At 47.8% G+C, this 22,931-nt stretch overlaps 1 protein-coding gene across 1 annotated transcript in view; it reads right to left on the bottom strand.

Annotated features, from left to right (window-relative positions):
* EBF2 (EBF transcription factor 2) overlaps window positions 1–22,931 on the bottom strand; it is a 194,221-nt gene that overhangs the window by 167,230 nt on the left and 4,060 nt on the right. Inside the window, exons 2-7 of the mRNA XM_059926240.1 lie at window positions 20,833–21,290; window positions 18,210–18,366; window positions 17,070–17,133; window positions 16,741–16,796; window positions 16,146–16,219; window positions 9,920–9,988 (exon numbers count right to left, since the gene is read on the bottom strand). Coding sequence (XP_059782223.1) covers window positions 9,920–9,988; window positions 16,146–16,219; window positions 16,741–16,796; window positions 17,070–17,133; window positions 18,210–18,366; window positions 20,833–20,963 — 551 coding nt within the window. The 5' untranslated portion in view covers window positions 20,964–21,290. The remainder of the gene's footprint in view (window positions 1–9,919; window positions 9,989–16,145; window positions 16,220–16,740; window positions 16,797–17,069; window positions 17,134–18,209; window positions 18,367–20,832; window positions 21,291–22,931) is intronic.

Here is a 22,931-nt window from a genome sequence, read left to right as displayed (position 1 = left end):
CCTCCAAATTCTTCCATTCCTGCCATTATTTCAGTGGGACTAGGAATTTCTCCCTTACTTCCTTCTCGAAAGCTCCTGTTAAACGGGAGCAGCTGCAGTGTTTCTCACCAGCTCTGGCTCCTTGGTGGTCTTGAGGGGGCTGAAAGGTTAAGATTAGAGCAGAACTTTTCTGGAGGACAATCATTTAATTAATTACCTGGTCCAGACTGATGAGATGCTGACTGCCTATAGACTTGGGTCTTGGCCGCCTGACATGCTTTGGGCATCTTGTCACTCAACAACTTTCCTTTCTGATCAAATACCTCCTCCAATGCAACTCTAGGTCACTGTGCAGCACAGAACAGAGCCACAGAAAGAACAACTTTTACAAGATTTCAGTCAACAAATCTAGTCAAGCCCTAGTGGGTAGAACTCTAAATCTGCAAATCATCTGTGGATAACGACCTTTTCATCTCCTTGGGATATGTGTCCTATTTTCCAGCCATTTGGTCTGGTAGCCTCTTGGCTGGGTCAAAATTAGACCCAGAAGAACTTATCCAGCCCTGTTTGCTCAAACAGAAAGGGAGAGAAAAATAACTGGAAGTTCTAGAAAGTTCTCTCTGGGTGAGCATGTAGTCTTATCAATCTTTCCTAAGTTCCGGGGCCTTTGTTCCCCTGAAAGCCAGACAGACAACTCTGGAAAAAAGATACCTTTCTTACAGACAAATATCTATTTCTTATTTCCAGCACAGCACCATTTCAGAGTACTCTTCTTCCACTTGTGGACTCATCTACTTCCTGGCAAATCTGCCACTTAATCACATCACACAATTTTATGAGGAAGAAGCTGGAAGTTGCAGTGTACCGTTATCTGTTCTGAACAACCCCATACATCCAGCTGGTCCTCTGACTTTCAATGGGAGTTGATCCAGGGGACCTGCACAAGTACTTTGAACGAGAGGATGTTAGTAAAGGTGAACTGGTTTTGGTCTTTCTCCCTCTTTTCTAAAGAATTACTTATAAATGGTTCAGGTCTGGCCTCCGAGTTTCTGCTTTCTCACAAACATCCAGGCTACTAAAAAATTCACAGATTGCCAGATGGTACAACAGCAGTTCTTTGCAAAGGATCTGAGCTTTCCAGTGAACAAAGGACGCATACTCATGGGGGCAAGTGGCAATATCAGCAAAAGCTTTGGGGCGGTGGGTGCCTTGGGGGAGGGGAAGTGGGGTGTGGAGAGGTGAGAAAATGGGCCTTTCACCTCCGTGACTGGTATCTGGCATGGAAAAAACGGATTCCCAGCTGCTGCTGGTGGAAGAAGGCACACGTGTCCAGAAGAAGTTGAAAGAAACAAAAATCAGAAACTGAAACATTTCATTTCACAAAATTTGAAGCCTGTGCCCATCTTCCCAATCCCTGATGGTATAGGGTGATGGAAACAATGCCCAGGCTTTGGCAGGTAAACCTATATATTCCCAAAGAGCCACGAAAAGAAACGCATTTGTGAACTACTGTAACATCTTCCTAATAGGTTACCCTACATTCATTCTCCATTTTCTAATTGTACTACTCAGATTCCTTTGATATCTTCCCACTGCCAACACAACAATGTCAACACACTTTTGTAAAGGCATATAAAGTCTTTGGAAATCTGGGCCCAAATAATCTTTCCAACCTCTCCTACTGTCCCCCTTTACACATATCCGTGCACCTCTAAAATAAAGAGCAGATTTAAGGAATTCTTTCCCTTCCACATGCCTTTTCCTGCATGCTTTTCTTCTCCTAGAATGCCCTTTGACCTCACTTGCCTATGTCCACGTTACAGCTCTCACCGCATACACCACTGCCTAGATGAAATTCATCTTCCCACTTTCAGTTCTTCCAGAGTTTTTATCTCTACCTCTTTTGTGGCACTATTCACATTCTACATTCCATCACAGTTATTTCTGCACATCTTTTGTTTTTTCCACTTGAACTGTAAGCTCCTGATGGGAAAGCTTTGTGTCTATTCAATCTTATTATCCCTAAGAGCACCTTGCAACGTCCATGACACGACAGGCCCTAAATAAATATTTCCTGAATGATTCATTCTGCCTTACAACCCTAGCTCTCTCTTCTTGGCATTGTTTTGTACCACTCTGCCCTTGGGGGGTAAGATTGCTAAGCAGTTGTCAAATACAGGTACTTACAAGAAAGGTCCTATATAAACTGGCAAAAGACTCCGTCATCCAAACTCTCTGATGCTTGGCAGTCAGAGATTAATCTGCCAACTAATATTTACTGAGTGTCTGTAGTATCCAAGCCACTGGTTAGACACTGAGAGACACAGGCTAATAATTGCTAGGACTTTTTTAAAAGCATCTATTCTGTCATGCACTGTATGGGCACCATACACACGTTAATGATTTAACACAACAACTCAATGGAAGAGGTAGTACTATTAACACCATCACAGAGCTAATGATATTAGAGTCAAGACTTAAGTGACATATGTTGTCTGACATCCAAGAATTACAATGTAGTTGGAAATGTAAGGCAAGCCCACATAGGGAAAAAGATAACAATACCCATACATCTTAACAAGAGCGAGTATATGTGACAGTGTCAATGAAAAGACTTTGGCTACAGGAATTGATTTCTTTCAAAGGGTAGAATCTAAACGAGGTATTGAAAAGGGGATCAGATTTATATTGGCAGAGAGTTGGCGGTGGCGATTCCAGGCTGCACTGATGTGTGCAAAGGGAGACGGGGGGTATATTCAAGGTCTGTTTGATGGAACAAACATTTTGATTCCATGTTGATTCTTAGAGAAAGAAATGATGGGACTAGAATGTTGAAATCTGTCTACCATTCGCTCACCTAGTTTTCAAAGCACTTTCACAGTTTGCAAATGTATTTTTCTCTGTGTGATTATTTAAACTGTCAGCTCCATGAGAGCAGAACCATGCCTGTCATATTCCCTGATGACCTCTCAGTGCCAGGGATTCACGAATATTAGCTTAATAACTGAACAACAGAAAAAATTACTAAATGAATGAATGATGGAGTGAATCGATGTATAGACAACTAGGCTAGCTTGTGTCAGATGCTAAAGTTCTGAAGTCTAGGAAGACTGGTCAGTCTGGTGGAGACAGTATAATTCTTAAAAATTAACCCAATTACAGAAATGAAGATCATAACTTTTCAGTTCTTTAATCAGGAGGAGGAGAATGATTTTCTCAAAGGAAATTTTGTTTCTTGTTTCCCACTTGTCTCAGGCTGTCATCCAATGAAGAGTCTCAACCCAAAGGGACATTCTTCTGCACCAGAAATTAGAAGAGTCCCTGCTCCTACCTGTATCTCCCCCAAATGGCCAAGAAACTAGCAAAGGTTTTACTAGAAAACGAAGGAAGGAGAACATGAAAGAATGATGCTTTCACTTTGGTTAAATAGTCTGTGTTTTTTAGTGACAACATCTAAACCTCTCCGAGGGAATGGAATTTTCACTAAAAAAAAAAAAAAAAGCCCAAGGCCAGGATTTTGTAGACTCTTCACAGCACTGGGCCCCCCTATGCCCAGTAGGGAGATGGGGAATCTGTGCAGAGAAGGCCCATATGAAGAGCTCCCGTAAATTACTGATGAGCAAGGATGATGAATTAGCATGCCTGACACCCATACCTGGGCCTCGGCTAGAAGCAGAGAATTTAGAGCTGGAAGGTAATGTAAAGCTCACCCATTAATCCAAAGCACTTCGTTTTACAGATAGGGAAACTGAGGCTCAGAGAGGCGGCTCATGACCTCCATGACATTAGACAGCTAGTTAGTGAACGATCTGGGGTCAGAAGCAGGTGTCCTGATCCTAGTCTAGGACCATTCCCGCTACATCATGTTGTCTCTCTGGGGACCGATATTCCATCAAACCTGTCACACCGTTGCCTGTGACTTGTACAATCTCAGAGTTAAATGATACTTCAGAGGCCAGCGATGCCCACCACTTCCCAGAGAACCGATCCTCTCTCTAGTGTTCCCATCAGGAGTTCTTCAAGCCATGCTCACCAGGTTTTCCTGTTCCTCAACAGCTCTAAATTCTGGGAAGCTTCTCCTTCTATTACACCAAACCCTTTTTCTCCATAACTTCCACCCGCTGACGACACTCCAATTTCACCACGGAAGCTGGCTTTGTGACCTACCTCCTTAAGACTCATTTCTTCCTCTGTAAAATTAAGACTTTTCTCAACTGTTGAAGATTCGTTAAGATTAGTTAGTGAACACAAATTGCTTAGCACTATGCCCAGCACACCATAAGTGCCAGTTAAATGTTAGATGAATGTTGAGTATTGTTCTCATCCATCCTTCTCAGAGACAGAATTCTTCGTTCAGGAGGAGTCACTACTGATATATCTGATTTGTCCACTACTAGGGAGAGGGAGGGAGTGGTCACAGACCGAAAACCAGCCTGAGTGGCCTAGGATGGTAAGAATCCACTGGGTTTTGTGGACATAAATCTGACCTACAGTTCACTACTATCCAAATACTGCTTCTATGCTGAAAGGGACAGTGGGGTTAAAAGCAGAATCTACACCACAAATCAAGAAGAGATCAATAGGGAGTTCATTTGATAAATTAACCAAAAGAAAAACTCCGGTGTTCAGGATTAATGTCACACCCTCTAGCATGCACGGAAGGTCCATAAGGGCTTTACTACCCACAGTTATTCTCTGAAAGCTTCCATTCCACCAATAACACTTTCTGGAGTTAAGCGATACACGGAGAGAGGAATAGTCAGTATGGCCCAGAGGAAAGAGGAACCAATCACTTCTCTGGTAGAACAAGGTAGCTGGTGAGGCAGAGAGAAGCAGGAAGAGGATGTGCCAGATGGCAGGGGGAGGGCAAACGAGAAGCCTGGACCAGAGGGGGGGAAAGCAGCCGGTGAGGATGCCTTCCAAGATGGTAGCAGGAGAAAGCTTCACTAAAAAAAAGAAAAAACTCATACTCATTAGGATGGCAACTACAAAAAAAAAAAAACAACTAAACTAAACAAGAAAATACAAGTAATTTGGGATGTGGCAAAAATGGAACCTTTGTGCACTGCTGGTGGGAATGTAAAATGGCATAACTGCTATGGACATGGCATGATGGTTCTCTGAACTACCACGTGATCCAGCAGTTCCACTTCTGGGTGTATACCCAAAAGAATTAATAACAGAGACTTGCAGAGATATTTGTACATCCATATTCATAGCAATATTTTTCACAGTAGCCAAAAGGTTGAAGCAACCCATGTGTCCATTGACAGACGAATAGAACAAAATGTAGTACAACCAGACAATGGAATATTACTCTGCCTTAAAAAGGAAGGAAATCTTGATACATATTGCAACATTAAGGAAACTTAAGGATATCATGCTGTGAAATAAACCAGTCAAAGAAGGACAAATACAGTATCCTATGAGGTACCTACAGGAGTCAAATTCATAGAGAAAGTATCAATAGCATGGTGGTTGCCAGGAACTGGGGAGAGGGGGAAATGGGGAGAGAGTTTCAATTTGGGAAGATGAAAAGAGTTCTGTAAACGGATGCTGGTGATGGTTGCACAACAAGGTGAATGTACTTAATACCTCTAAACTGTATGCTTAAAAATGGTTAAGATAGTCAATTTATGTTATATATATATTACCACAATTTAAAAAAAAATTTTTTTTAAAAAGGAAGATAATATCAGGAAAACCCCTCATGGGCAAATAAATACCAGGTATTTCTGTGTAAACCTTCTGAATGAAGATCATTCTGATGTTTGTTTGGCTTCTTGAAAAATAAAATAAACAAAAAATATGGAAACTTAAAACAGTCCTTCTGGAAGCAGAGCTCATAAATATAGGAGTCCAGGATCCGAAGACAAAAGTCTGGAATATTTTGCATGTGAGAAACAGGTTGGAGCTGCCCTTTAACAGAAAATATCATACTCGTGTACACATGGGCAGGGGCAGCCTACAAAGATTCAGAAAGAACTCTTGTCCTCTCCTCCCATCTGACTTTTCATGGGGCTGCAAGAACACGAACGGTGAAGACTCATTTTCCTTCTCCCAAGTCTGTGAGATTGTCCCTAAAATCCTCTTCCCATGGACCACCAAACTCTCCTGAGCCCCGAGATGCGGTAGCTGTTCAGAAGAAGCTTCCAGAGAGAAAAGAGAGTCTAAAGAAAGCACAGCCCATGAAAAACAAGGTTGAATTAGCGCTTCCTTCTGAAACCACAAACGTAAATGCGTTTGAGCCCTTTTATTTTTATTTACCACACAGAGGTCTTTATGGACAAGGTGTAGGCTGAAGACCTCGGTATGGATTATGTTTTCATTGTTGGTTTTGTTTTGTTCTGTTTTGTTGAGTTTTCTTCAGATAGGAACTTTGAATTTTTACACTCAAAATGAACAAACCCTACTGCCACTCCGGGCGTGCATTTCTACACAGAAGGAAGGCTCTGCTGGAGGCCCGTGATTCAGCAGCAAGTCCTGCTGGGCTGTGTGTTGGCCTGGCTTTTTGGAGAGGGGTGTGGCTGCCCAAGAATTCACAAAAGCATGCCGAAAAGACAATTGAAAATAAAAAATTAAATTTATGTTTCTAGAGAGATGAAGGCAGGGAGTCATTTAGACGGGGAAAAAATATTCCCAGTCTGGGGCTAAGTCTTAGGAAATGGAGAACTCAGTCTCTGATGGGGACGCCCTATTGTACAATCCAGTGATTTTCAATTAAGGGGCCACGAGGTTGTAAAAGCTATTTTTCATATTTCAAACAGCCTATTGGCAATGGAATGTCTGCCCAAGACATGGTCACGTGGGCTAAATGAAAAGTCAAGTTGTTTCGTGTTTGAGCTGGCAGTCTATCAAGTTAGTGTGGTAACACTGGGGATTCTAGTCCAGACCAGAAACTCTGATTGGCCACTGGTGAGGTCAAGGGCATTTCTTTTTTTAAATTTTCAATTATTTATTTATTTATTTTGGCTGCGCCATGTGGCACGCGGGGATCTTAGTTCAGTACCCCGAGCAGGAATCGAACTCCTGTCCCCCTGCAGTGGAAGCACAGAGTCTTAACCTTCCTGACCGCCAGGGAAGTCCTGAGATCAAGGGCATTTCTGGAATGAGATTTTTCCTTCCCGTTCTGTTGTACGTCTTCAGTTAATAAAAATGAAATTACAGCTGGATTATCACTTGTTAATTGCAGCTTGGCAGGCAAAATCTTGCAGAACCTGGTTCACCAAAGGAAAAAATAAGAGGGGTCCCTGGCGGTGAAAATTTGGGAACCACTTTTGAGCCGCCCCTTCCCCTCCCCCGGACATACACAATTCCAAGGGAATAAACAGGCTTCCCTGGAGCCAGAGTGGAACATGCCTATTGTGTGAGAAAACTCAAAGAGAGACAGTGTAAATTAACTGCATCTGGTTAGATGGAGCGAGCAGGGGGAGGAGATAATTAGTTGGCGTTATAGGAACAAGGGCAAAGAAGAGAGTTATATATTTACTCAGAGGAAATCCAAAATAGACTACTTAGCACCCGTTTGGTGCTCATGGGTCATTTCGACATCTCTAAGCCGGCAGGTGTTGAACCCAGGGACCAGAGGCACCGCTCAAGCCCTGGATGACACAAGCCACCCATCCCACCTCCGGCAAATGGAACCCTGCCTTCATCCCCTTTCCCTTCCACAAATGAAGGGAAGAAGGCAAAGGAATGCCCAAAAGACAGTCAGGAGCAAGAAGCAAGATTCCGGTGAAGGAACAAGCAGCGTCTTCAAACAAAATCCCTACAATGAGGAAGCCGAACCGACGCATCTGTTTATAATAAGATGAGTTCTCTAAAAATCTGATCCGGGTCAATTTATAGCACCCTTTGGTATGTATGTTTCCATGTGTAGATGCACAACATTTCGGAAGTAACACATATTTCAAGTGATGCAGAGACATCGCTGGGCTGTTTTATTGTGCACAGGCTAGTAAAAATAAATGCCACAGTCACATAAAGCTCCTTAAGACGCAGCTAAAATACAATTTCCACCTTCTCAGAAGAATTTAAAGCATTCTAGCACAAACAATGAAGGCACACAACCTGAAAATCTTTTCTCTCCATAGATGCCAAAAGCCTACGTACATTAACATGTGTATTATGTATAGCATGTTCGGCTCTCTCCCTGAATTCAGGTTCTACATAGTTTCTTAGAGAAAGAACTGCTACTAAGTGCAGAGCCTTTAGGATGTGTGCTTATGAGATGTAAGGTGCAGGTTAGCATTTACGGGTTTGTAAACATTTCTAAAGCTGGTTTATGGGTTGTTTATTACAAGAAAAGATGTAACAACCATGAGGTTAGAGTACCCTCTTGAAAGAGGAGCTAAAGTTAGTTAAAAAAAAAAAAAAAAAAGACTAGATGAAGATTAGTGAGCTCAGTGGACACGCTGGAAAGGACTGGATCCGTGTCTAGGCTGCCCTCATGGGCTTCATGTTCCCCAGAGGATTCAAGCGCATCCTAGGAAGTTGGGAAATCATGACAAGTGTGATCACATAAATTGGGACAGAGAGTGCTGGGAGGAAAAGTTTGTGGCAGTGAGAGAATCACAGGCCAGAAGTAAGGACAGCTGTGTTCTAGGGCCAGCTCTGCTCCAACCAGCTGTGCAACCGCGGGCAAGTCGTGTCACCGTTCCCGAGTTCAGTCTTTTCATCGATCAAATGAGAAAGACAGCTGGCCCCCAAGAGTTCTTACAACTCATTAATTTTAAGCTTCTGTGCACTTTCAGAAAAACTAAAAAAATTCCAGATCTCCCTAAATTGATCTCACCTGAACCTCCTAAGACCGGCAGCATATACATCCAGCAAACATTCTCTATTTGTCTATCATCCTCCTCCAAGTATCTCCGAGAATACTGCAAAACTGCCATGGATATTTTAGCTACCTTCTGAAACCTACAGCAACAGGCCATACCCTCCAGGTATACCCTTCATGATACTATTGAACAGAGGTGTTGAGTGCTTTGTCCAAGGTCAGAAGCTAGGACAGGATCAGAATTCCAGCCTCTTCATTCCTAGGGCTATGCTATACTTTCCAGGAAGAAAGTAAGCTGGCTTTCTGGGAAGAATGCCAGAGGTTCCATTCTCCCAACTGAGAATTTGTTGGAATATTGGAATAACAACTTTGGAGACTGTGGTCTCTCCAATCCATTTCAGGACCTGTCTAGAAACACAAAAACCCAGAGAAAGAAGCAAGAGGGAATTATTCCGTTTTTTAACGAAAGAGAAAAAAATTAGGGGTGGGAATATGGGATTTCTTAAAAATTACATGATTGCTGGAAGTTAAATTGGTATTCCTTCATTGGTTTGTAAGTTCTGTTTCCAATCACAAAAACATACAGCTGAGGATGCCGAAATCACATTTCAATGAATTAGCATCTTGTCCCAAAGAATCTTTCCCACTCTGAACAAAACATAGAACCCAGAATGCAACCCTCTATGGTAGAAAGGAATCTCCCTCAGTGCACCAGAGAGCTTGTCATCATCTTCTAAACCACAATCTAATTTGACAGTCTTCAAGCCCAACAGCACAATCACGGAGAATGATAAGAAAGTTACTGCGTAACTTGGGATACACTGCCTCTTCTAGGAAACTGATTGAGAGCCTATCCTGCCAGATGGGAGAGATTCATCCTTTACCATCTTCTACCATCCACACATGCCTTATTAGGCTGAAGTCAGTGCACCTGGAAAATAATCCCATCATAGATTTAGAGACATATGTTCAAAAAGGAAGGTTCTGACTTCTTCCAAGAAAGGCCAACCAAAACAAGAAAACACATGTTGGACCAGCTCCAAGCCTTGAAGATAAAATGAAACCAACCTTATGGCAAAGCCCAGTGATCCATACTCAGAGTTGAGATTCTAAAGGAAAGAAACCAGAAATAGTTTTTTTTAAATCACTTTTTCCCCCTACCTGTCGATGATGACAGGGTCTGAAGGAGTCTCATTTCGGTTGCCACAACTTTTCTTTTCGCAACATCGACTGTAGATTGGGAAGGAGCCAAAAGAGTAAGAGAAATGCGTTAAAATCAAGAAAATACAATGAGCATACAGTGCAAGAACATTCACAAAAATGGGTACGTCCTAGGTAACTGCTTAACTATCAGCTGCTTGAGCATGAATGTATGGCCATGTTCAAAAGCAACACTAAACTTGAAACCCAGACTCTTCATTCATATTCTCCCTCTATGACTTATAAACTGGGTCATTCTCAGCAAATCACAACTTTTCTGAGAGCTATATTTATAATTTGAATGATGGACAATTGGATGTTAAGATCTAGAACGTCACCTCCAGCTCCGTGATGAATGATTTTATTATTGTATTTATTATCATATATTTTTAGATCTTTGTGTCTCAACAAATACTTGAAGGAAGAGGGGAAAGGAAAATGTATGAAAAAGACCCCAAGAAGCTGCCTGGATTACTATAAACCTTAGTTATATAACATCTTTCTTCAGAGAACTCAGTGTACTTTGTAACCATTTATTCATTCATTCATTTCCATTATTTTCTAAAGATGAAGAAAGACAGGAACTATGGTGTGTCTTGTCAAATAGGGGGAAAAAATGAGGCAGGGAGCTGTAAAATGATATCTCCAATCATTTTCAACAAGTCCAGAACAGAAATGGGACTCGGCATGTAAGCCCCATCCTGCAAACTCTGCGTCCCAAGACTTCCACTGGCAAAGTGCTGTGTTTCAGGTAGATACCCACGAAATGCTTATGGAATCATCTGAGAGGAAGAGAGAAAGAAGGGGCCCTAGAGCGAATACAACAGATGGGAAGGACTCCGTAGGACCTAAAGAGAACAAAACACTCCCCTCCAAAGGTACCTGTGTGAAAGACCTAAACAAATATGAAAAGGGCAAGGGAGGCTGGGTGGCTGGAAGCCACCAGGGATGGAAAATCACATCCCTGTGTTGCCTGTCTGCTGCTTGTCAGGACCACAGGCTTCTAAATACCTCTCGGCTCATCCAAGCCTGTGGTCCACCATCAATAGGAGCTGGTGAAGGATGTAGCCTTGACATGGCTTATAAGAAAAGTCTTATCATCCACAGCAGTTGGAGAATATGTGTCATAAATGTTAGCAGTAACCAAATTTATGTAAGTGTTGCCCTTCCCGTGATAGTTTCTGTATAGTTTAAGATCGATGCAGCATAATAGAAGGACCGGTAAAGTGGGAATCGGGGCTCTGGCGTCTAACCCAACTTTGTCACTAACCAGTTGCATGGATTTAGTCAAATCTCTTTTGCCCCTCTGGGATTTGCCTTGCTTAGCTATAAAATTAAAGTGTTGGACTAGATTATCTCCAGTCTCTTTTAGGTTTGAGAAGGGCACAGAGTCTCTTTTAGGCTATGAGATTCCATGAGCATCCTTTGATTCGAAAGTGGTGACAGATTAAGGAAAAGACAAAGTCACTGTGGCAGCAGGGGCCCAAAGGCCTAACACCATCCCAGTCTTAAATTTGCTTTCTGGTTCTGCGCAGTGCACTTGCCCTCTCTGATCCTCTACAGAATTACCAACAAACAGACAGATATTTTTAAAAACTTTTAAGTCCATCTCTCTCATGCAGGGATGTGTGGATTATTCAGTGAACAATTCTACCATTCTCAAAAAGTTAAAAATATTTGAGAGATGCTAAAAAAACTTTCAGCCAATGGGCACAATGAGGTTGTAAGAAATTTAATCAAATTAGTAAGAAGTAAAAGAAAAATTGTCTCAAGTTTTTTAAATACCAGAGTTTGCCACTGGGACATGGAAATAATAGTTTGCCTTTGAAATTATATTAGGTCTTAACTTTTAAAATTTCCATCCCAAGATTAACACCAATAAAAATTCTGACCGGCTGCTCTCCCAGAACCTTTGTCTCTCTTCCCAACTCCCTACCCCACCCATTGCTCCTGCCACCACCATCCCTGTCTCCCCCCTCTCCTGTTTCTATTGCTTAAGTCAGCAGAATAATACCTTTGCAACTCAGGCAAACCTTTTTTCTTAGCAAGACAATTTCAAAAAGCCCTATACGTGCTAGTTATCTGAAGACCTTCTAACTAGACTCGTCTTTGACATCACCAGCATGTCAACCTAACCCAAATCTGTGTGCGATTCTAAGTACAATTTAATTACAAGAGAACACTCTCAGGATATGCCAATCTGTTTAGCTTGAGAAGGAATGATTCTAAGGAGGCCGAGTAAGTTTGCAAAATTGCTCAGCTGAATTCAGCTGCTTTCCATGGGGACTTTCTCTGGAGGAAAAGAAAAACAGATAAAAATGTAAGCCTGGTGCCAGTGTAATACAATGTGGGGAATCAACTCAGGGAAGGAAATGATACTCCAAGAAAAATGCAGAGAAACTTTAGGACCCAATCTTCCATTTTCCAACAGTAACATATTTAAGTATAATCTCTAACTTTAACACCCAGAAAAGATGTAGCAGACACTTGGCTGTCGGACTATAATAGTGAAGGAATAAAAATTATAGGAGTGGACTGTATTCACCCCATCTGAGCCCTTCGTAAAATTTCTCTTGGTTAGCCAAAGCTAATTCTTTTTTTCTTTCTTTCTTTCTATTTTAAAAAGAAAAGGTCTCATCAAGATGTCCTAGTTATTCTTTATTTCATTTCTTAAATGACATTCCGTCCTCAAGCCAGCAATAGTAACATAAGCAAGGGGAAATGGAGAGTAGGAGACATTCATGAACCCACATTCCCCAAACAATCGCTCTGGGATCAGGATGTGGGGAGTTGACATGAAGAACCGGGTCCCTGAATTACTCAGATAATAAGCTCAAATCTCCCTTCCTTTGCTCTAGAGACAAAGCCTGAGTGACCAACTTCAGATTCATCTACTTTCATGAAAAGGCTTTTTAGGGTTATTTTCTAACAAGCCATTTTCGAAGTCTGAAAGTACTTTTAAAAACTGAACAAGACTTAAAAATAGGAAAAGATGGGAAACAAAGAGAAGAGGCAACTGAATTTGGCACTAGGTTAAGGTTGTGTCCCTAACTACCGCGGGGAGGCTCAGAAGTACTCTTTTTTTCCTAATGAATGAAAATGAAAGCTCTTCCTCTGCTCCTCGTTTGGCTTGGTTTGGCTTATTTTATTCTGGTCCTTATTTGGAGAACCTTTTACCTGAAATACTCTCAGTTTGCTTACAGGCCTCTTCCACCCTCCCTGCCTCCTTGTGGTGGTCTTTGGAGAGGGAAAGAGAAAAAAAGCAAACCAGTTGGGGATGGGGGGTGGGAAATATGAGAAATTTTCTCCCAGTCCTGAATCTTACCTGCATTTTTCAGAAAGGGATCAAGATGGGGGATATGCAAAGGAAAAAAGCCCCAGCCCTGGACACAGGGTGTCCAGTCAGCCAAACTCCTGCTCGAGACCAGCCAGTGCGCCCTTTCCCCTCCAAAATCGTTTTTAAAATTCAACCCTCAACTTTCAAAAATCTGTCTCTAATTTCAAACTCAAATAAGCGCACAGCATGGTGGCTTTTGTTTTGTTTTCTTCTCCCCAACTCCTCCCTGCGATTGCATAACAAAAGTGTCTAAATTCACACCATCTGGCCGATAAAGACACTGGCCTCACTGCCCGGCTGGCCCATCTGATTAGGGCCCCGTCTAGCCTGCGCCTTGTGGCGAAAAGTCACAGCTGTGGGGTTTGCTCACGCTCAATACAACTCTGTTATTAGCCAGCTGTAGGCCTTGAGACGACTTCTGTTCAAATTATAATATCTTTTAACCCTCTGAGCATTGAGGGCACAGGGGTGGCTGCCAGCGACATAACAACTAGACTTCTCCTTGCTAATAATTGGCAAAATGAACTAAAGCAGGGAAGAGGGGAGAGGAGACAATTGGGGAAGGGAGAGAAAAGTTACACCTAAAAGAGATTTATTTTGTTGCCGCCTAAAAGCTAAACACCAGTTTATGAGCTTTTTTTTTTTTTTTTTTTTTACTAAAGATTACAGAACACAAAACCATTCAAGAAAATTCCCAGGTACGCCCAAGAACACCATGCAAATGAAAGTAAGTGTGTGCGGTACCCACTGAGAAGCAGGGCATCTGATTCATCCCTTAATCACTGACTGTGATAACTGACTCTTAAAATGTGAGAGAAGGAAATTTTTTCCCTGAAAAAAGTCAACCAGCTCTGACTGACAGATTGAATGGGAACTTCCCTTTTAGATGCATCCAATATTTGCCATCACCCCAGCTCATCCCCCAAAACACACACACACACACACACACACACACACACACTACAGACACAGTACCCATCCCACGGATCATTTATTTACCCACAGTTAATATTTGTTTTAAATTCTAGTTTGGGAAGGAAATAGCAGAGCGTCTTCCCAGGTCTCAAATGCAGAAAAGTTACAGTACATTAAATTTTTATATTGTGTTACTAATGCAGACTAAACTAGAGGCTTTAAAAATTGATGCTGCTACTTAAACAGCATAAAATGAGGTGGATTTGATTGGGCTTAAAAAATAAAAATGTCAGCCTTAACTACAGCTGGATAGGGCATGCAAGTATTATTTAAAGTGATAGGTATAATTCGTCAGACAATGGGCCAGATTTAGGTTTTGTTTTCTTTCCTTTTAAGAAGATAATCTCTCCAAACAAAGACATTTAAAAGTAGAAAGAAGAATTAAAAAAAAACAAAACACCTGCCTTTCACTTAGCCAACCAAATAAAAGTGTTCTGACTATTTAATCTAGGTACTACATGCAAGTTCATCTTGGAATTGTATTTTCTTTCTGAATGTACCTATCAAGGGGCCCCGGGATAACGGAGTAGCTGTCTGCTTACCCCACTGTCCCACACCTCACCCAGCTACTCAGGAGAGGAAGCCTTGAGTCCCCTCAGCTGAGGCCACTGGCAGAGTTGAACTTTGCAGTTGGCAAAGTTTGTTTTTCTAATACTTGGTCAAAACCAAAACAAACATGTCTGATTGTTATGGTTTCTTCCTGACTCCGTGGGGAGGGAGACGGGGCTGCCGGGAGCTGCCCATAAAACAGTCCAAACTAAATCAGACTGCCTGCAATTACCCAAAGTCTGGAGCTGGAAGACATTCACTGAAGCAACAGCGGAGTAAGGAAGAATTGAGGCTTTCTCTCCAATCAGAGATTTTGGAGGAAGAAAAATGTGCATGGAATAGCATTTAAATTTTTATAATAAAATAACCACCTCTTCCCAGAGTTTCCTTTCTATAGCTTTTCTCCTTTGCTGTGGGATTCCCCCATAACCAGCACATATTAGACACTCAATAAACATTTATTGAAAGAATGAATAAATGTAGGGGTTAATTTTTTTTTTTTTAATTTTCTTCTGGTCCAGCAGAAGAAAGGACTCGAAATGGATTGCTCTCAGAAAAGAAGATGGGAAAAGGTGTAGGAATTCGACTTAGACTGCACCTTTCACAACTTGGCCCTCAGAATCCAGCTGTTGCTCTAGACCTCGTACCTCCCCGGTTGGGGTCCTCTCCCCCACTTCCTCCCATCCACAGGTGGTGAACCCGACTGGTCTTCCTAGCCGGTAGTTCCTCCTGACCTAAGAAACTCCCGTGGCTCGGGAAATCTAGGAAAAGCAACTTCCCTGGAGGAAGAAAACGCTTCTGCATCACAGACAGGTGCCTCAGCTGGGGGGCAAGGGGTAGCGCCCCCAAAGCGGGCCGTTCCATCCCCTGCGGTGGTCACCCACCCAGACTGCCAGCCGTTCCAGGACCTTGACTCGGTAACTCCACAAGTGGCCCCTCCTGGGCATCTACCCCTAGCGGGTCGGACCGGCGGGCCTTGGACCGCGATCGACTCAGGGAAAGCCCGGGATCCCAAACTTGACCCGCGGCTGCCCAGCCCCTCTCCGCGCTGCCGCCGACCGCTGGACAGCGGACCTTCCACGGAGCACAGGAAACTCCTGAGACGCCTGGGGGTGGAATCCTGAGGGGACCTGGGTTTCCTTTTCGACTCCCAACCGATTTGCTCTTAGAATCTGTCTTTTAAGCAGGCAAGCCCGGGCGAGGCCGCCCTCCCCGCGCGCCAGCGCTCGCGAAGGTCAGCGCCCGAGACGCACGCGAGCCAGCGCGCCGGGCGCCCCTCACCTGCCCCGCGCCCCGGCAAAGCCTGCAGGAAAACACGGCTCTTACCTGCACATCACTTCGTGTGTCAGGAGAACTCGGCACATTTCCGGATTCTTATTTTGTCCCTCGTAAGCTATGGGCTGCGAAGGAGGCGGGGGCAGGGTGGGGAGATACGAGGGAGTGGAGGGACAAAGAAAAGGGGACTTAGGAGCGAGCACAAAATCGGGTTTCCTCTCTCTGCCCGCTACTTCCTCGGGAGCGCCCGCTGGCAGCACAGAACCTGAGCTGTGGCCTGGTTAACTCGAGCGAAATAGTAAGAGAAAAGTTTGCCCTGGTGAGGACTTATTTCTTGCAAAAGGGAATGCTTGGGGGGGACTGAATCTCCCAATAATTGTTTCCTCTCTTCATCCCTTTGCTCACCTACTCCCATCTCCAGCGTCTCCCCAGCCAGAAAGACAGGACAATTGGGGAGTGAGAGGGAACATTTATTTTTCCAGAGCAGACAAAGTGGGGGTTTCTGCGGAGGGGCTGTGAAGACTGACCCAGGAAATCGCGGAGGGTCGGGGGAGGTCAGGGACAGGCCAGAGGGGGGAGGGGGCAGGACGGAGGGCCCACCCCCCACCCCCGCGAGAGGAGGAACCGAGTGGACAGCCGGGCTCACCTGCTTGGTGACCGAGTCGATGAGCCTTACGTACAGGTCCTGCTCCGTGCGGACACCTGCCGGGGAGGCAGGAGGGCGCGAGGTGAGGGCCGTGGAACCCCGCCCGGGCATCCCAAACCTGTCCCGCCGTGGGGCCCGGGCCCGAGCGCAGGCGGAGCCGTCCTGGGGGCAGACACCACCCGCCCGCCCCCCCTCCCCGGCCCTGAGCGAGCCTCCCGCAGCCCTGCTCTCCCCAGGCCTGGAGCCCGCCTGCCAGTGACCGCGACAAGGTCAACAGCCTTCCTTGAAAAGAGGAACAAGCGGGCGCCGCGGGCACGCAGGGCGCTCACCGTTGCTGTAGAGGAGCTGTAACTTGTAGTGGGTGCCATTGTTGGTCTTCTCGTTGCCTTGTTCCTGAAAAGACAGAGTCCCTTTCTTTCCAGCCCCCGAAAATGAGAGAAAGGAGAGAGGGCGGGCTTCCCTAACCCACTTCCCACTGCCTTTCTCCCTGTCACCGGGCAGCTTTGAACAGCCCCCTGCCCAGGTCCGGGTCAAAAGGCAGGAGCATCTGCCGCTGGCCAAGCTCCAAAACTTTCCAAGGCTCGCGGTCACTTGACCCTCTCCAACCGTCTGTCCCTCCCCCTTAAAAATGTCCTCAGAAGCGCGACCCCGGAGCTGGGGCCACCGGGCACTATGTCCAGGCTGCCTTTAAACAGGCCCCACCCAACCTATCGGGTTCTGCCTGTCCTGCAGAAAGGTGAAGGGACCTGTCACTTTGAAGAGCAGCATTTGGCCCTATCCCACCAGGACCGCAGCCTTGGAGCCACTAGCTCAGGGACTCAGGTCCGGGTTCAAGAAGAACCTTGGGAAGAGCCGGCTCCAGAGCTTGAATGGTACAGCTGAAGAGACGGAGGCCCAGAGAGAGCAGGAGACTTTCCTTTCCTCCCACATCAGCTTCATTTGAGATCAAATCCAGCGCCCGTACCGGGGCCTGGGCCGGGGCAGGCACTGCCTTGGGAACCAGAGTGGAAGGGAAGGCTGGGGGCGGAGGGGCAAAGCTGGGCTGTGGGTTTCCACCTTGTACCTATCTAACCCACCCTGCCGCGCTGGCAGGTGCAAAATAATAATAATAATAATAATAATAATAATAACCCGGAGTAGGGCAGTGGCGGCTTTGAGTATACGTTTACACTATGCTCTAGTTGGGAGGACTTTGCTCCGCGGTCAGTCCGTGCCCAGGCTCTGCTAATGATCCAGAAGCCGGGTGCGCAGAGCCACAGGCGCCGCTGCAGCGGGAGGTGCGGGCGGAGAGTGCCGGCGGGAGAAGCTGCGGGGAAATCGACTGATTTAAGGGTTAGGGGTGAGAAGTCTCGATTTATCATCCCTGCTGATGTGAGCGGAAAAGTGTCGGGAGTGACAGATGGGATCTTTAGTGCTTTGCAAGGAGGTAGTTATTAGGCCGCGAGGGGAAGAGGGGGACCTCCGCTTACTTTGTCGTTCTCCACAAAGTCTACGAAAGCGGTGCGCTCTATCTCCACCGGCTGCCCCTGCCTGTCGTAGAGCGCCAGGACGAAGTGAAAGAAGTTGGATTTCCTCAAGTTGGAAGGAGGCTGCTTCTCAAAGTGGGCCCGGGACAGGGCTACTCCGCTGTGCACGAAGAGACACGGGGGAGACCAGACACGGGGAAGGAGAGAAAGACACGAAGTTACCAACGCGCCCACGCAACATCGCAGAGGGTCAAGGGTCCATGTCCCGGTCCAGGCTTCTGGCCCCCTTGGGCGCTTTTTTCTATTAGGATTAAGAAGCGAGGACTCTTTGGAGGAGTCACAGTGGCCACGGGGGTCGGGTAGCAGGGCCCACGACTCTGGACTTTGCCACCGCCAGCCGTTCCAGCCTCCGGGCATCTCACGCCCAGTAGCTCAATGTCCGGCCTTTAGTGGAGACCAAGGAATCGCGACCGCAGACCGAAGCCCGGAGGGTCCCCCTGAGATGGCGGCCCAAGTCTTGTCGTTGTGCCGCCCCAATCTTCTTCCTCTTCCCGCCGCCGACCGGGTCAGGATTCGGAGCTGGGCCCGAGGGGTAGGGGACTAAGCGCCTCGTTATTTTTGAACAAGTGACCCTTTTCCTTCATCTTCATTGGAGTGACCCGTCCTGGCACTATTGCCCACAACGCACCATCCCCCAAGCTATCTCGGAGAGGCGGTGGAAGAGAACCCCCTGGGGGCGGATGGGAAGCCCAGAGGCCAAGTCTCGGTCCTACAGGGAGAGGCCTCACCTCCTGCTTCCCTCGCTCTTCCGAAAAGTTGCGCCTGGGACAGTGGCAGGGCAGAATCCCCTTCGACCAGTACTAGGGATCGAGGACCACCGCGGACGACATAATACTGAGGACCTCGCCCCTAGAACTGCTGAGCTTGGAGAAGCCGAAAAGTAGAGGCAGAGCGCGTCCTCGCCTGGGGCCGAGATTCTCCCCGCTCTAGCCACATCTCTGGGCGGCGCCGGCCAAACCCGCTGACCGCGAAGGCCGTGTTGGAGGACCCGGCAGGCGCCCTGAAGCGTGTTGAGTATGTGCACACACCTCCCTGCCGACCTGTCGGGGCCGGGAACAAACTGGCCGCCAGATCACATTTAACGGGAGACTCGGGGTCCAGGCGAGCAAGCAGATGGACGGAGCTGCCCCGGGGCGCTGGGGTCGCGGGGCGTCTTGCCCCAGGGCGCGAGCACTTTCCCTCTTTTGAAGGGTGTAAAATTTTGACTAGACTCCCCCAGCGGACAGCCTGTTCCAACTTTAACAATTGCTTGATCTGGGAAAGGAGGAAAGTAGGGGAGGTGTCTTGCAGGAGCTCGGCTAGGGAACCGCGCCGTGGAGACCGGTCTGCGGCGCTGCCTGGTCTCCCTCAGCCTGCAGCCCAACAAGTCCCCAGACGGCCGCGGAAAGCCGCCGCCACGGCGTGCCGTCTGCTGAAGGACACTGGCGCCCCCCTGGGCTCGGGCAGGAGGGAGGGAGCCGCCGCCTGCCCCAGCCTCCTGAGCGATGCGACTTTTGCTTCCTCTCCTCCAAGGGTGGCGGCCCGGTTCGCTCTACCCGGGACACCTAGAGTCCTGGCCTGGAAAGGAGTAATTTCTCCGCGTGATGTCGGGACTGCGAGGGGGATGGCCAGGAGAGTGGATAGAGAGGCGTCAGTGGTGGGTAGAAGTCTTGGGGGTAAGGGGGCTGTCTCTCGCAGACAAGGTCGTGGAGATCACAAACCTCAGCTCAATCGTGGTGGTGAGGGAGGGGAAGCAGAATGTCTTCATGGGGTGGCAGCCTAGACGAGGCGTTTACTACGTCAGCAGGAGAATGCTCATAAACAAAGTCAACTTCAGGGACCAGCAAAACTAGAGGCTTGTGATCCCTGCGTTTGCGGTGCGTCTCCTCTCTTCCGTGACTCTTTCTCCTGTTACTCCTTCGTCTTTTCTCTTTAGTCTCTTCTCTCCCCTCACGCCCGCCTCTGTGCATCTAGCCCACTGTTTTCTCCCTGCGCCCGTACCCTCCAGCCTGCCCCCCTCCCAGGGCACCCGGCCGCTCTGCCTTCCCAGGCAGGCGCTCCGGCCTCTCCTGCTCCTCTAGCCGCCATCTGGCCTTGGGCTCTCGGCCTCCAAGAATCGGCCGGCAAGATGCGGGAGGAGAGGCTCTCGTAAGCAGCGGGGCGAACCCCGGGAGTCGCCGGGAAGCCGGCTCCCCTCCAGCGGCCGCCGCTGCCGGCTCCGGTCCTCACGCTCTGCTCCTGGCTGGGCCCGCCTCGCAGAACTAGGGGCTGAGCTGAGAGGCATCAGATACTACTTTGTTATTTTTTCCACCCAAAGAGTAGTCTGTGGGGAAGGAGTGGGGGATCCAGGCAGTTCAGAAACTCGAGTGTTGGCTGCGGGGTAAGTGGTCCCCTAACTGCAGCGACCTGCCTGCCGGAGGGCGAGCCCTAGCGCGCGGGGCCAGGGCGACAGATGCGGGGGAGAGAGAGCGAGCGCGAACAAGAGCAGCGAGGGGGGTGACACACACACAGAGAGAAAGACAGTGAGAGCGAGGGAGCGAACGAGCGAGAGATTGCGAGCATAATAATTGTGCGGCCGTCTCGTTACCTCTGCGCAGCGACGTTGGCGTCCACCACGCCGACATTCCGGACCCAGGACCTGACCGAATCCATCTCGGCGCCCAGCGATTTCTCTTTCAGAGCTGGTCCTCTTCCTAAAGTATCTTGGATCCCAAACATTTAAAAAGTCTGATCTACTGTCGCTTTAGAAATGAGTTACAACGCTGTCCTCACTGTTCCCAACGTTGTCACCAAACCGTCTCCTTCCAAAGCAATCCAGGAAAAGGGATCAAGTGCCGAAGTTTGAGTCTCTCTTGTGAAAAAAAAATTTTAAAAGATAACCCGTCCTTTGCTTCCACGCGTGAGGTGCGGACTGATGTAGTTAAAGTTTGGGTTATATCCTCCTCAAGTTCAGATCTGCCGCCTCAGGCCCTCCGCCCTAGGTCTCTCGCATCCTTCCAGCGGCAGCGCTGCCTCCAGAAAGTGATCACAATTTTGAAGCATCACCTGTTCTGGGAGAAACAGGAGGAGATTGATGGCTGCCTAATCTCTCCCCTTCCTCCTGGTCCCCCACCCCCCCTCCCTGCTCCTCCCCACCGCTCCAATTTAGAAAAAAAGAAAAAAAATCCCCAACAGGATCAGTTGTGAAAGGAAGGGGAAGACCCGGAGCCGAGAGGAGGCGGTGGCTGCGAGCGCTGCGGAGCCGGGCTACAGCCGCTCGCCTGCCCCATGAATGGGTTACTACAGCCCGGGCCGCGGAAGGCGGAGCCGCGGCCCGATAAGGAGCCTCATTTGCATGGACGCTCGGGATTGGCCGGCGCTGGGCAGGCCCGGCCGACGTCCTCTGGCGGCGCGCGCCCCGCTCGGCGTTGCCTGGAGTCCGGGAGGTGAAAGGGGACAGAAAGCTGCGGGCCCCGGGTCCTAGCCCGAACCCTACGTGCGTGCGTGAGATGAGGGCCCGCAAATCCTGCACTGAAGCGGGGTAGCCCGGCCCTGCCGGCTGGTACGCGCCGGCTCAGTCTGGTTGCGGGAGCGGGAGGCTTCCATGGATCCCGCCTCTAAATGCAGATTTTTGTAGCCTGCGGGAGGCGTATTCATTCCCGGGGCTTGGGTTCTGTGTGCAGGTTTGTGAAGAAGCGGAGTGTGACCGCATGTACTTCTGTTTGGTGCAAACGTTCCCGAGAGCAGCCCAGTTTCCCCGGACGGCTCTCCCAAGTCTCCTGGAGTTACTTGGTGACACTCAGATTTTGTGTGCGGTTTACAAGTTGAGAGACAAGGATATATGAATGAAGGCGGGGGTGGGGACGAACAAGGCTCAAGTGCTGTTCAAATAAACAGAGTGTCGGGGGAAACGGTCAAAGAGCTAAGGAAAATACCCCCGGGCGGACGCGAGCGGGAGTTGCACCCGTGCAGATGAGAGGTTGCTGACAGATCGTGGCAGGCTGAGTGCTAGAGCTGCCCTGCCTTGTCCCGGGAGCCTCCTCCTGTCCCCCGTTCCCCCGCCCAGTTCCCGGAGCCCGGGGGAGCCAGCAGAGGAGCTGCTGGGAGGCAGCGGGGGAGTCGCGGAAACTTTGCCCAAGGCGCGCGGTCGCCGCGGTGCTGGCCGCGGGCTGATGGCCGGGAGACGGCTGCAGCTCCGCCAAACAGCTGAAACTCTAGGCGGCTTTTTAACTACGCCGGGCAGCTCGCAGTGCCTATTAAAACTCCTCCTGGCTGGGTGTTATTTTCTTGCTTCTCCTTTTGTATTCTGATCTGCGCATAGATCTGCTACTGAAATCTAGAACACCAGCGCGAAAACAGATTTGAAGACAATGAATGCAAATCTGTGCTCAAAGACCATCTGCCGTGGAGGAGACAAATCAGCTGTTCCGCAGTTCGAGCGACTGTGCCCGAGCCTCCCGGCCTCATTACCGAGAGGGCCTTGGCGAAAGCCTGGATTTCATTCAGGAGACTTTCCCCCCACACTTAGGACTCAAATTTGAGTGTGAATTGACTCCCGATCAGATCCCATAGGTGTGTAGGTGAGCGCTCACAAATGAACTGCGAGAGTTTGCCGCTAGAGGACACAGCGCCTTGCAACTCGTTTGCCTGGGCGGACAGGAAGCTCGCACTTTCAGAAATGCCGCTCTCCTGAGAAAGGGACGGATC

This window comes from Balaenoptera ricei, chromosome 6 (genome assembly GCF_028023285.1).
Source record: "Balaenoptera ricei isolate mBalRic1 chromosome 6, mBalRic1.hap2, whole genome shotgun sequence".
NCBI classification, from domain to species: domain Eukaryota; kingdom Metazoa; phylum Chordata; class Mammalia; order Artiodactyla; family Balaenopteridae; genus Balaenoptera; species Balaenoptera ricei.
Note: the sequence above shows the minus strand (reverse complement) of the source record. Positions and strands in the feature narration are given on the sequence as shown.